This window comes from Gracilinanus agilis, chromosome 1 (genome assembly GCF_016433145.1).
Source record: "Gracilinanus agilis isolate LMUSP501 chromosome 1, AgileGrace, whole genome shotgun sequence".
NCBI classification, from domain to species: Eukaryota; Metazoa; Chordata; class Mammalia; order Didelphimorphia; family Didelphidae; genus Gracilinanus; species Gracilinanus agilis.
This window is the reverse complement of record NC_058130.1, coordinates 728343347-728356178: the sequence shown is the minus strand read 5'-3', so window position 1 is coordinate 728356178 and position 12832 is coordinate 728343347. Positions and strand designations below refer to the sequence as shown.

At 49.2% G+C, this 12832-nt stretch overlaps 1 protein-coding gene across 1 annotated transcript; it reads left to right on the top strand.

Annotated features, from left to right (window-relative positions):
• The first annotated feature begins 9548 nt into the window (after window positions 1–9548).
• On the top strand, window positions 9549–11898 carry GADD45B (growth arrest and DNA damage inducible beta). The gene is made up of 4 exons (XM_044658607.1): window positions 9549–9923; window positions 10191–10292; window positions 10476–10698; window positions 11091–11898. The coding sequence occupies exons 1-4, from the start codon at window positions 9880–9882 to the stop codon at window positions 11202–11204; spliced, it is 483 nt and encodes a 160-aa protein (XP_044514542.1). The 5' UTR covers window positions 9549–9879; the 3' UTR covers window positions 11205–11898.
• Window positions 11899–12832: the final 934 nt, after the last annotated feature.

Below are 12832 nucleotides of genomic sequence, written 5' to 3'. Positions count from 1 at the left end.
AGTCACACAGCTATGTATGAAGTGTCTGAAGCCAGATTTGAACCCAGGTCCTCTTGATTCCAGGGCTGGCTCTCTAGCCACTGTGCTACCTAGTTGCTCTAGTTGTTGCTGGTCTTTCTTTCTTTTTAAAAAATTCTTACCTTCTGTCTTATAATCTAAGTATCAGATCCAAGGCAGAAGAGTCGTAAGGAAGGGCTAGACAATTGGGATTAAGTGACTTGCCTATAATCACTTGCCTATAAGACATGTCTGAGGTCAAATTTGAACCCAAGTCCTCCTGAATCCAGGCCTGGCTCTTTATCCACTGAGCCACCTATTGTGTCTGTCCTATTGCTGTGAGTCAAGTTCTTTCTCCATTATCTGGGCCTTCTCCCATCTTTATCCCTTGCTTTTTAAAAATCTAATGATCAATAAGTTTCTCTCTGACTCTACATCAGTCTCTGTCCAACACTGACATCCTACAGAGGGATTAGACTGGGGAGGACTTGGAATTTGCAAACCCGGATTCTAGTCCCAGATCTACCTGAAGTACTAGTGCCAGGCACTGTGGTAAGTGCTGTACAAATATTACCTGATTCAGTCCTCACAACAACCCTGGGAAGAAGGTGATATTATTATTTGCTCATTTTACAGATGAGGAAACTGAGGCCAACAGAAGCTATGTGACTTGCCTCAAGGTCACACAGCTAATGAATGTCTGACATAAATTTGTACTCAGGTCTTCCTGGCTTTAGGCACGACACTCTCTTCTCTGGACCATTTAACTGCCCCTAGAAGCAGGCAGGTCACTCCTTCTCCTTTGGACCTCAGGCTTCTCTTTTTTTGGCAGTAGACAGAGCAGCAGTCTGGAGTGAGGAAGACCTAAATTCAAATCCAGCTTCCTAGCTGTGTGGCCAGTGGTTACGAGGTGGAACTAAATGATTAACAGACAACCCATCTATAATTTAGAGACTCAGAAGTGGGGTTTGAACCCAGACCTTTCTATAGTCAAGTCTGGCCCCTATCTGCACTATGGTACTCTTATCAAACAACTAACACCTGGGTTTGTTCTATGTCCTCTTCCAAGCCTGGCTTTCCTTTGTTTCTTTTAAGAGTTGTAGTTAATATGTGTACATTTCTGTTACAACTGAAGATGAAATGTTAAGAGAGATAAATGTAAAATTCTATACTTGGGTTCAAAAAATCAGTGGCACAAGGAAAGGATAATCCAATGAATCTAATTTCCTGCAGCCCACTGAACAAGCCTTGAGTGAGTGACCAAAGCGGAGGGTATGGCATCTTGTATTCTCTAAGGAAACAATGGTAGCAGAATAGATAAAGCTCTGGATTTAAAGTCAGCACAATTGGTTTACAATTCTGGCTGTGTTATTTATTATATCTATGACCTTGAATAAGTCTTTCTTTTTTACTGGGTCTCACTTTTCCCCTCCATAAAATGGGGAAGTTGGACTAGATCAAGGGCTCTTCACTTGGGGTCTATGAACTTTTTTATTTAACCCTTACTTTCTGACTTAGAATCAGAACTTTGTATTGATTCTAGGGCAGAAGAGCAAAGGGCTAGGCAATGAAGGTTAAGTGATTTGCCCAGAGTCACATAGTTAGGAAGTGTCTGAGACCAAATTTGAACCCAAGCAACTCTAGGTCTGGCTCTCTATCTACTGAGTCACCTAGCTGCCCACTATGAACTTGTTTTTATTTATTGATTGATTTTTATTTAATTTATTAATTTATAACATTTCTCCATGATTATAGGATTCATGTTCTATCCCTGCCCTCCTCTCACCCCCTCCCATAGCTCACACACAATTTCACTGGGTTTTACAACTGTGTCATTGATCAAGACCAATTTCCATATTATTGATATTTGCATTAGAGTGTTCATTTTGAGTCAATATCCCCAATTATACCCCCATCCACCCCTGTGATCAGGTAGTTGTTTTTCTTCTGTGTTTCTCCTCCCACAGTTCTTCCTCTGAGTGTGGATAATATTCTTTCTCATAAGTCCCTCAGAATTGTCCTGGATCATTGCTTTGTTGCTAATAGAGAAGTCTATGAACTTGTTTTTAAAAAATATTTAATAACTCTCTTTCAACCTAATTGACTTACTTTGTAACCTTATGTATTTAGCTGAATTTAAAATCATCATTCCCAGAAGACATCTATAGACTTCCCCAGACTCCTAAAGGGGCCCACGGTCCCCCAAAAGGCTGACAGCTTCTTACCTGGAGGGTCTTGAAGTACCTTGCATTCTTGTCTCTATGAGAAGATATGAAGACTCTTCCAAGCCACTTGGATTAATGGGGTGTCTAAGAGTTTGGGGGAAGAATGGCACCTCTGGTGTGTGGGTTTGCCAGGCTCTTTTCAGGGCTGCTTTTCTCCTTTGGTGTATCCATCTGCCACCTTACTTGGGGCTCTGAGAAGCTGTAGCAGGTGCTTGGCAGGCAGGCTAAATGAGTTTCAGGGTAATCGATGGTCCTCGAACCCGTTAGTGAGTTAGGAGGGGTCTGTGAAGACTTCCCCAGGCAGAGGGAGTGGATGAGAATAATTTGTCCAATGGCCACTGGGGAGGTGGGAACAGGTGGTGTGGAGCACTTAGAGCTTGGTTCGACACGGACGATGCCAGGGTCATTCGCTGCATCCCGGGCATCGTCCTGACTTTTGTCTTGCCTCTGGACTAGGATGACCCTGGAAGAGAGCGAGGTGGAGGACTCGGGTCCACCTTGTGTCACTGAAATCCACCTCACAAGCAGGGCGAGATCTCCCCCCACCCCGGGGTGTCCCTGGTCCTCTTCAAAAATGAAGGACAATGCAAAGGACTGTCAAATGGAAAAGAGACGAAGGAGACTTGTTCTGCTTGACACCAGAGACCGGAACAGGCATAATGGGTGCAAGCTGAGTATGTTTCGTAAGGGCTGGGGCTGTGTCATTCTTGCCTGTACATCCTCAATCAAGGACAGCTAGGTGGCACAGGGTCAGGAAGACCTGAGCTCAAATCTGGCCTCAGAAACCCACTAGCTACGTGACCCCGGGCATCTCACTTAACTAACCCTATTTGCCTCAGTTTCTTCATCTGGAAAATGAGCCGGAGAAGGAAATGGCAAACCTCTGCCAAGAAATCCCCAAATGGGGGCAGAAAGAGTTAGACAGACTGAAAGGACCAAATGACAATAGGAAGGGTTGTATGTGGGGTAACTAAGGTAGGGCTGTGGGCGAGGTTACTAAGGAACTTGTCTTTGATTTAAATGTGGAGTGGGTGAGATTACAAAGGTGCCCAACACCAGGGTGGGGATGGAAATGACAGTCATGGAATTAAGACTCAAAGTGAGATTCAAATGACCCATAAAGGGTGGAAGTAATTACAGGAGCAGAGGCAGGAATGGAGTCTCAGACACAAACTGTGTGACCTGGGGCAAGTCACTTAGCCCTGTTTGCCTCAGTTTCCTTATCTGTTAAATGAGCCGGAGAAGGACACGGCAAACCACTCCAGTATCTCTACCAAGAAAAAAATGAGGTTGAGAAGAATTGGACATGACTGAAACGATTGAGCAACCACAAAATCTTCTGTCAATCAAGAAGAATTTATTAAGTACCTACTATGTTCCAAATACTCTGATGAATAATGGGGATACGAATAGGAGACTGTCCCTGCTCTTAAGGGCCTTCTGATCTCCTGGGGTTCCAGTACCATGTATTGGAGAGTGGTGGTCTGGGAAGGGAGCTATAGTCCCATCACAGGGATTGGGAGCAGAGCCAAAGGACAAGTCTTCCCAGTAAGGATGGTAAAATGGAACTTTTCAAAATACATTTGATTTCTTTTTACTTCATTTATATTTTCCAATGGATTCCTTCTTCTTTCTTCTCCAATCTCTTATTAAAACACCTAAAACTAGGGAGTAGCTAGGTGGCTCGGGGGATAGAGCACCAGACCTGGAATCAGGAGGGTCCTGGGTTCAAATCTGATTTTAGACACTTCCTAGCCACGTGACCCTGGGCAAGTCACTTAAGCCCATTTATTTGGCCTTTGCCTCTTCCACCATTCTAGGACAGAAGGTATGGGTTAAAAAGAAACAACCACAAAGAAGAAAAAGCGGCAAACAAAAATCCATTTTGGCAAAAGTAACCAACATGTGAAAAAGTCCGCCTTTCTTTGGAGCATTCCATAGCCCAGCCCAGCAAGGAGGAGGGAGGTGCCATCTCCTGTTCTTCCTGGAGGCCAAGTTTGTTCTTGATGATTCCATTCATTCCCTTTCAGTGTTTGCTGTTGTTCTTTTTATGGGTTAGCTAGGATTGATTTGCCTATTGTGGCCTGAACAAGAAATGAAAATTGTGTGTGGGTGTGTGCAGAGGGAAAGAAGAAGCAGGACGTGGGGCAAGATGCCCAAGCTAGCTGAGTGCTGGGGTCAGGCAGATGGCTGGGGTGGAGAGCGGAAAACCAGACTAGGGGCATGTGGGGCTACCTAAGACCAGGAAGACTGAGGTCAGGACTCACTTGTTCTCCAGGCAGAGGGCAGCTCCCAAATTGAGTGGATTAACTCTCTGCACTGGGAGGTGTCTTTGGAGGTCAGGGTCCAGCTTTTCCCAAGGGCCTGATACGTATAGAGACGACCAGTAATGTTTGTTGGAAATGCTGGGGCAGTTAGGTGGCACAATGGATAGAGCCAGCCTGGAGATGGAAGATCCTGGGTTCAAATCTGGCCTCAGACAGTTCCTAACTGTGTGGCCCTGGGCAAGTCCCTTAACCTTTCCCGTTCTTCTGTCTTGGAATAGATACTTAGTATAGAGTCTAAGAAAGAAGATAGGTGTTTTTTTTTGTTTGTTTGTTTTTTGTTTTTTGTTTAAGTGCTCATTGAAGTTGTAGAAAAGCAGATTTAGGCTTGAGATAAGTAAAAATTTCCATAAAATGGATTGGATTGACTCAGGAGGCATTTGTGTACTGGGGAAAGTTTAAACCAAGTCATAAACAGATTCTTTCTTTCTCTCTCTCTCTCTCTTTCTCTTTCTCTCTCTCTCTCTTTCTCTCTTTCTTTCTTTCTTTCTTTCTTTCTTTCTTTCTTTCTTTCTTTCTTTCTTTCTTTCTTTCTTTCTTTCTTCCTTTCTTCCTTTCTTTCTTCCTTCCTTCCTTCCTTCCTTCCTTCCTTCCTTCCTTCCTTCCTTCCTTCCTTCCTTTTCTTCTTCCTACTCCTTCATCTCTTCCACAAAATGACTAAAATGGAAGCCTGTTTTACATAATGACACATGTAAAATCTACATCAGAGAGAGGAGAGAGAGTGAAGGAGGGAGAGAATGTGGAACTCAAAAAAATTTTAATTGAATGTTAAAAATTGTTTTTACATGTAATTGGGAGAAAATAAAACATTATATTAAAATCTTTTCAAATGTCATGGAGGAGATTACTAAACAAGGTTGGCCTAAATGGCCTGAGGGGCTTCCTCAATGCGGAAAAAGGGGAGGCTGCATGATACTCCATGGGGTGCCTCCAAGGGGAGGCAGCTAGGTGACTCAGTGGATATAGTGCTGGACTCTCTACAGGGAGACCTGACTTCAAATCTTGCCTTAGATACTTAATAGTTGAATGACCCTGGCAAGGCACTTAACCTCTGTCTGCCTTGGATTTCTCATCTATAAAATGGAGGGGGGTGATTGGAGTAAGTGATCGTTTAGGTTCCTTGCAGATTTCCATCCCAGAATAAAGGACTCCCTCCCTTCCCCTCACCTGCCTCTGTAGGCTCCTCTGACGCCTCAGTTCTTCTCTCTGGGCTGGTAATACTAGGATTGGCCAGCAGATGGTGCCAGCCAGCCATGTTTCCTGCCCCAGCAGTTCCTGTTCAGGAAGAGAATCCACAGAATTTGAGGGCTGAGAGAATCATAGGATGTCAAAACTAGAAGGAGGTTTAGATATTGTCCAGTCAAACACTTCCTTCTGGTTTTATAAATGGGTAAACGGAGGCCCGGAGATTAAGTTGACCCAAAGTTGCACAGATAATTTGTTAAGAGTGCTGGTCCTCAATCTTGTTTACACAGTCATGGAATCTCAGACTTGGAAGGGACTTCATAGAACCTTTGGTCCAACCTGGCACACTTTAGCAGGCATCCCACCTAACAGCCTTTCTAATGATCACTCGGTGTCTGTTTAAAGACCCCTGGGGAGGGAAATCTACTGAGCCAATAAGGGTCTGCCTCTTCCTAACTATGTGATCCTGAGCAAATCACGTCACTGTTGTCTACCTCAGTTTCCTCATCTGTAAAATGGGGATAATAACAGCACCTACTTCCTAGGGCTGTGGTGAAATCAAATGAGATTATAATTGTAAAATGCTTAGCACAGAGCTCGGGTACATAGTAAGCACTCTGTAAATGTTAGTTATTATTATGATTATTATCCCTCCACTCTAGGAGAGCTGTAATCATTAGGAAATTTTCCCCCAATAGAAATCTAAATTTGCCTCTACAATTTCTGCCCACTGCTCCTAGTTCTACCCTTTGGTGCCAAGGGGAATACATTTAATACATCTTCCATAAGATTGATGCTCACTTATTTCAGTTGTATTTGAATTCTTCTTGACTCCATTCAGGATTTTCTTGGAAAAGACTTTGGTGTATTTTGCCATTTCCTTCTCCAGCTCATTTTACAGATGAGGAAATTCACTTCACTTCTGTCTGCCTCAGTTTCCTCATCTGTAAAATGGAGACAATAACGGCTCTTGTTTCCCAGGACTGTTAGGAAATCAAATGAGATTATAATTATAAAGTACCTTGCACAGTGCTTGGCACATAAGAAGCACTATATACATATACACAGTGAATGTCTGCTGCCAGATTTGAACTCCCAGAGATGTCTTTTTGACTTTGGGTCTGGCAAAATTTTAAATGTTACTTATAGGCATTATTTTTCAGTGTTCTTATTTATCCAGAGTAAACATTTGCAGTTCCTTCAGTTTGAGTTGTAGCCCATTTGGAGCATCAACAACAGTCTGATGAAGTTCTAAGCTGGAGATTTGGGCTGTAAACCTGGGTCTGATATTTGCTAACTGTGTGACCTTGACTCCGTCATTTACCCTTACAGGTCTCAGTTTCTTACTCAGGGCCATTCTACTTTGACATTCTATTTCTTTTTCAATTAAAAAATTTTTATACTCCTACGGTCTGTCTTAAAATCAATAGTATGTATTGGTTCCAAGGCAAAAGATGGATAAGGGCCAAGCAATGGGGGTGAAGTGACTTGCCCAGGGTCACACAGCTAGGAAGTGTCTGAGGTCACATTTGAACCCAGGACCTCCCATCTCTAGGTCTGATCCTCAATCCACCGAGCCACCCAGCTGTCCCCTGACATTCTATTTCTTGTCTTCTAAATTTAATTTTTTACTTTCTATGCCTTAGGCCCTCCCAGTCCCCCCACCCCCGCCCAAGTTCTATCATTCTATTTTCCCCTCGGAGCTGTCATTCTCTGACCCTTTAAGGACCCGCCCCCCAAGCTCCGCCATTCTGTGTTCTAAAGGCCCTTCCAGCCTATGCTTTGAGGCTCCTTCAGCTCTTACATTCTCAGCTCAAAGCCTCGCTCCTCTCCCCCCTCCTCCGCCCCCAGCTCTGCTATTCTTTCCTCCTCTCTCCAGCCGCCCCCTCTCTGCCTCCCACCCTCGGCTCAGACGCTGGGAGCAGAGACCCTCCGGCAGAGGGCGCCATCGGCCCAGCCGAGCCGGCGCGTGGTCGCACCTGCTCCCCGCTCTCCGCCCCCGGGCACTCCGAGCCCACCGGCGGCGGCGGCGGAGGAGGCAGGGTCCCGGCTGTGCAGTGTGCGCCAGCATTACACAGCGCCACTGTAGGCTGCGGGGAGTGAGTGGGGAGGGGGCTGGCAGGAAGAGTCCAAGTCAGAAGCCGGGGGGAGGGGCGTCTTGGAGCGATGCTGAGTTCCACTCTCGTGTCTCGCTCCCACCTACCCTAGGGGAAGGGAGGAGCAAGGGACCCTTCCCCGTCCTCGTCGCCCCGTTTTAGAAGCTTGTTTCATTGCTCGGTGCAGCGGAACCAGCATTTCGTAGCTCTTTATAGCACCTTCCCTCACCATCCATAGACAGCACATTCCTGATGGGAAAGCTAAGGCTCCAAGAGTCTGGCATTGCCACAGCTGGGAAGGGCTTAGCCAAGAGCTTAGGACTGGACACGATGCTCTTTCTGGCGAGCCCGGCCACTGGGGGCTTCTTTCCTTTTCAGTCTCCAACTTTGGGGTGGAAGCTGTTCCCCGAGTGGCCCAGACAATTGTCTGCAACTTTCAGGCCTCACAATCCGACATCCCAGAAAAAGGTCCTAGTCTCCCCTCCCTGTGAAATAGGTTCTTTTTGGATCCTTTGGATGCCACAGGAGCTGCCCTATGTCCAGGATGAGTCTGGGGACTCCAGCAAAACGTTGCCGGGCTCCTCTCTGCTAGAGACAAACTGCATCCAAACAAAATAGAATTCCAGAATCCCAGAACCATAGAATTAAGAGAGCATTTTAGTCTGACCTTCTCCTTTTGCAGACAAACTGCGGTACCCCGCCCCAGCAGGGAAGGGACTTGCCCAAGGTCACACAGATTCCAGATTTAGGTTGTTATGGAAAGATTCAGTTCCTTGCCCTGGGCAAGCGGCTCCCTCTCCTGAATCTTAGTTTCCCCATCTGTAATATGAAACTAAACCCTACTTGCACAACTCCTGGTGTGGAGTGAAAGAAAGTGCCCACTCGATGTGTGTGGACTGGCAGGACACTTAACTTATCAAGAGGCAGTTTCCCAGTCCGGGAAATGGGGGCGCTCATACTTGCACCGCCACCTTAGCTGGGGTTGTTGGGGGGGGGGGGATGGAGAAGTGCTTTGCTTTGCAAACCTTAAAGCCCACCCTATATGTGCAGAGTGGGGCGGGGGCCGCTTAGGGCTGCAGCGAGGCCAGTGCTTTATAAACTTTAAAACGCATGATTACTTCCAGCTCCCCCACTTTAGGATCTGATTGTCGCGCGGGGAAGGGCGCTGTGCAGAGCTGGCTGGGTCCGGTCCGTTCACGAGAAAGAACCCAGAAGTGGGGCTGGGGTTTCCAGCCCAAATTACCTTTGGAAACTCTGCCCCGGTGCAGGGGATGGGGGGTGGGGGGGCGGTAATGGGGCCACGGACTTGCCGGGAGGGCTGCAATGCTGTCATCGAGACAGCTTTCTCCTTCCGGAAAGCAGCTCTCTGCAAAATCACATGCACTAGCCTCGCGGTGGAAATCCCGTGCAGAAACTGGGAGCCGCTGCCGGGAAATTCACTCGAAACCTTGAAAAAAAAAGAAAGAAAAAAAAACCAACCGCTCTTAGCTACTCCCCGCCCCCCCCCCCCGCCGCGCCTCGCGCCCCCACGTGGGGTCGCCCCCAGGGAGCTCCGAACCCGCCCAGAGCCGCCTGCTGCTCCACCGCTGAGCCAATAGCAGCCAAGGCTGCCTCCGTTTTTGTGAGTCGCACGACCAATGGAAGCAGCGGAGGGCTCTGGCAGGCCACACCCCTGCAGCCGCTAAAGCCATATAAGGAGGGCGCGGCCACTGTCGCGGGAGTAGAGCTTTGGAGCAGTTGTCGTTAGCGGAGTCTCCTCGGATTTAACGCCGCCAGGATTTGTTTGCGCTTCTTGTTTGCTTGCTCGTTGGATTAATTACCTTGGCTCGGGGATCTTGCTTCTTTTTTTTTTTTTTGAAAGATTTCTCCGTCATCGCTCCGGGGTTTTCTGCCTCCGGATTCGTGGCTACCGCCACAGCCGCTGCTGCCGGCACCTCTCTCGGGACGGAGGGACGCTTGAGTCCAGGCTCGGAGGACTTGGGCTTCTCGGTCTCGGCTTCTCTGTTACCGACTGGTTTGGGGGCTCCTTCCACTGTGGATTACAATTGCACCATGACCTTGGAAGAAGTCGTAGCCTGCGAGAGTGCCGCTCAGAAGTGAGTGTCCAGTTGGGGGCTGACTTCCTCCCTTGCTCCGCGGAGCTGGTGTCCTAGGCTCCGATGACCTTCCTGGGCTGGCCAAGAGCTCTCAGTGCTGCTGCCTTGCCGCCGAGCAGGGCCTCGGACCCATTCCTTCGCCTCTCTGGGTGTCCACGGGGGAGGGGTCCTCTGCTTCTAAAAAGGACCATCTGGGATCGCCCCTTCTCTTCTCCGCCCCGGCACCTTTTCTCATCTCTTATGCTCTTTGCCTCTGTTTCCCTCCAGGATGCAGACGGTGAGCAATGCAGTGGAGGAGTTGCTCGTAGCCGCGCAGCGCCAGGACCGCCTGACGGTGGGCGTGTATGAGTCGGCTAAGCTGATGAATGTGTGAGTTTCTGCCTGGTTCTTTCTTGCTGGCTGGGTGGGGGGCTGGTGGGCGGTGAGTACCGCTTTCCCCTGGTGCACTGCCTACGGCTGTGCTGGAGGAGTTTTGCAGCCCCCGGGTGCGCGGGAGCCCCTTTTCTGGCTGAAAGTTGCTCATCTACCCCCCCCCCCATCTCCCGTATGCAGGGACCCAGACAGCGTGGTCCTTTGCCTCTTGGCTATCGATGAGGATGAGGAGGATGACATCGCCCTGCAGATCCATTTCACGTTGATCCAAGCCTTTTGCTGTGACAACGACATAGATATAGTGCGGGTGTCTGGCATGAGAAGGCTGGCGGAGCTGCTGGGGGAGCCGGGGCCCACCGAAGAGAGTGAGGAGACCCGAGATCTACACTGCCTGCTAGTCACGGTGGGTGAGCCTGGCCTTTCCTGGCTTGGGGCAGGGTTACTTAGCAACTCGGAACAAATAGATTGGGACCTGCAGGGCCCGCTGTGAGGGAGAAGTTATTTTGTTTGTCAACAAGGTTCCCCGGAGGAGGTGGGGAGACAGGGCTCAGAATTCCATCCTCTGCCATCTGGCTTGCAGAGAAGGCATCTCGTGCCCTGGCCAGCTCAGCACTGAGCTATTCCGGGCACCCATGGGCCAGTGCCCAGGTATCCCCGCCCAGCCAGGCCCCGTAACTCATAACTTGGTGCTATTTTGGGCTGGGCCTTGTTTTTCTGAATGGGGGAGGGGGCAGGGAAGAGTGCTGCTTACTGGGGCCTCCTAGCCTAATGCTCTTTCTTTCCCTCCCCCCTCAGAATCCTCATACTGACTCATGGAAGAGTCACGGGCTGGTAGAAGTGGCTAGCTACTGTGAAGAAAGCCGGGAGAACAACCAATGGCTCCCCAACATCTCCCTCCAGGAGCGCTGACAGCCTTCTCCCAACGTGAAAAATTGCTGCCCTGCAGACACATTTAAAAAATAAAAACAACCCCCCCCTTCCCAAACCACACCAGAACCCAACCATCAAGACCACTGTCGGGAAGAGGTGCAAAGGGACAGAATGTTCTTGCTGAAATGGGGTGAAGCAACACCTGGAACCTCTGTCAGGACCTAGTGGCGTCTGGGTCACCTGGGGTCAGGGATGACAGAGCTGAGAGGTGGGACGCCTCAGGAAGACCCGCCAGCCAGAGCGAGAAGGTGACAATGGGGCTGGGGCACCCAGGGGTGCCTGGAGTCCAGTGACTGGGTCAGGGAAATGGAAGGAGACCTGCCTTCCCCCACCACGAAGGGACTATGCATGGAGACCAGATGGTCGGGACTGCAGTCCGGCAGTCCGGCTGGCCGTCCATCCAGGCGGCCTGTTACTGTTGCAAATGGGAGTTGGCAATTTGCAACTTAGACTTGATGGTGGGAGGTCTAGAGAGACCTACTGAGACTGGGAGCCTGGGCCAGGCTGCCGCTGCTGCTCTCAGTCTGCAAACAATATATATATTTATATCTATTTTTATGTTGTTGCACGAATCAAGCCATTGAAGAAGAGACGAGAAGTTTATATACATATATATATTTTTGTGTGTGTGTGTGTCCAATGCTGGTTTGGCAATAAATTTCTGCACTCTGTAGCCCCTGTGCTTGTCTGTTCCTCCGTCCCCTCCCCCAGGCTCTTTTCTGGGCTGAGCTGCTCCTCTCGACGTTGTCCTGCAGCCTTAGACCAGGAAGTCTTAACTCCCAGTTAAAAACCACTTCAGGAGTAACTTGCTCGCGTTTGCGAGTTTGCAAAAACACTGCAGTTTCTGTGGTCGGCGCCAAGGCCTCAAACCAATAACAAAGGCCCAACTCTTTTTTTTTTTTTCCCTCTCTTCTCTCCTTTCCCTCCCTCTCCCCTTAGCACAGCAATTAAAAGACCGGTTTATTGCGAAACTCAGCGACTCTCCTCGGTGGAGTGTACCCCGCGAGCTGTTGCTCGGGAATACTGTCTCCTCTGGCGCCTGCCCCATTCCCAATTAGGCAGATCTAGCCCCGACCCCTCCCCCCTCCCTTCTCACCCCACCCCCTCCCTTTAGCTCCCCTTCTTGCAAATGGAGAAGCCCTCGCAAGGCCGGGGGAGTCCGGGGAGTGGGCCGACCTGCTTGGAGTCCAGAATCTTTTTGGAAGATCTGAACCCTGAGACCAATTGATCCAGATGTTTACAGATGAGGACAGGGCCCCCAGAGGGGGTCACGCAGGTGGTATGAGGGTGGGGGAAGACGGGGGAGAGAAATCTTCGGTTAGATCTCCCCCTTCAGTTCTGCAGAAACCTTCCGTGCTGGGAGGTGAGAGGCTGGGCTTGGAGGACTTGTTTCAGTTGGCCTCGAAACTGAAACTGCTTTGGGGACTCTTCTTAATTCCCCCTTTTTCCCCCACAAGGCCTGACCCCCACATTCCCCCACACCCCCCTGCAGCTTTCTTTGGCCCGAGTCCTACCTGCCTTTTCAGAGCTCTGACACCGGGTATGCCCCGAAGGAAGGGACGGGCTGAACCCCCTGCAGGGAGGGAGGGAACTCCCCACCCCCGGAC

What these genes read in the sequence shown, in the direction of transcription:
- GADD45B (XM_044658607.1), top strand. Translation starts at nt 9,880, where the DNA reads ATGACCTTGGAAGAAGTCGTAGCCTGCGAGAGTGCCGCTCAGAA. An exon ending in TGCGAGAGTGCCGCTCAGAA is followed by an intron (nt 9,924 to 10,190) that starts GTGAGTGTCCAG and finishes GTTTCCCTCCAG; the next exon opens with GATGCAGACGGTGAGCAATG. An exon ending in TACACTGCCTGCTAGTCACG is followed by an intron (nt 10,699 to 11,090) that starts GTGGGTGAGCCT and finishes CTCCCCCCTCAG; the next exon opens with AATCCTCATACTGACTCATG.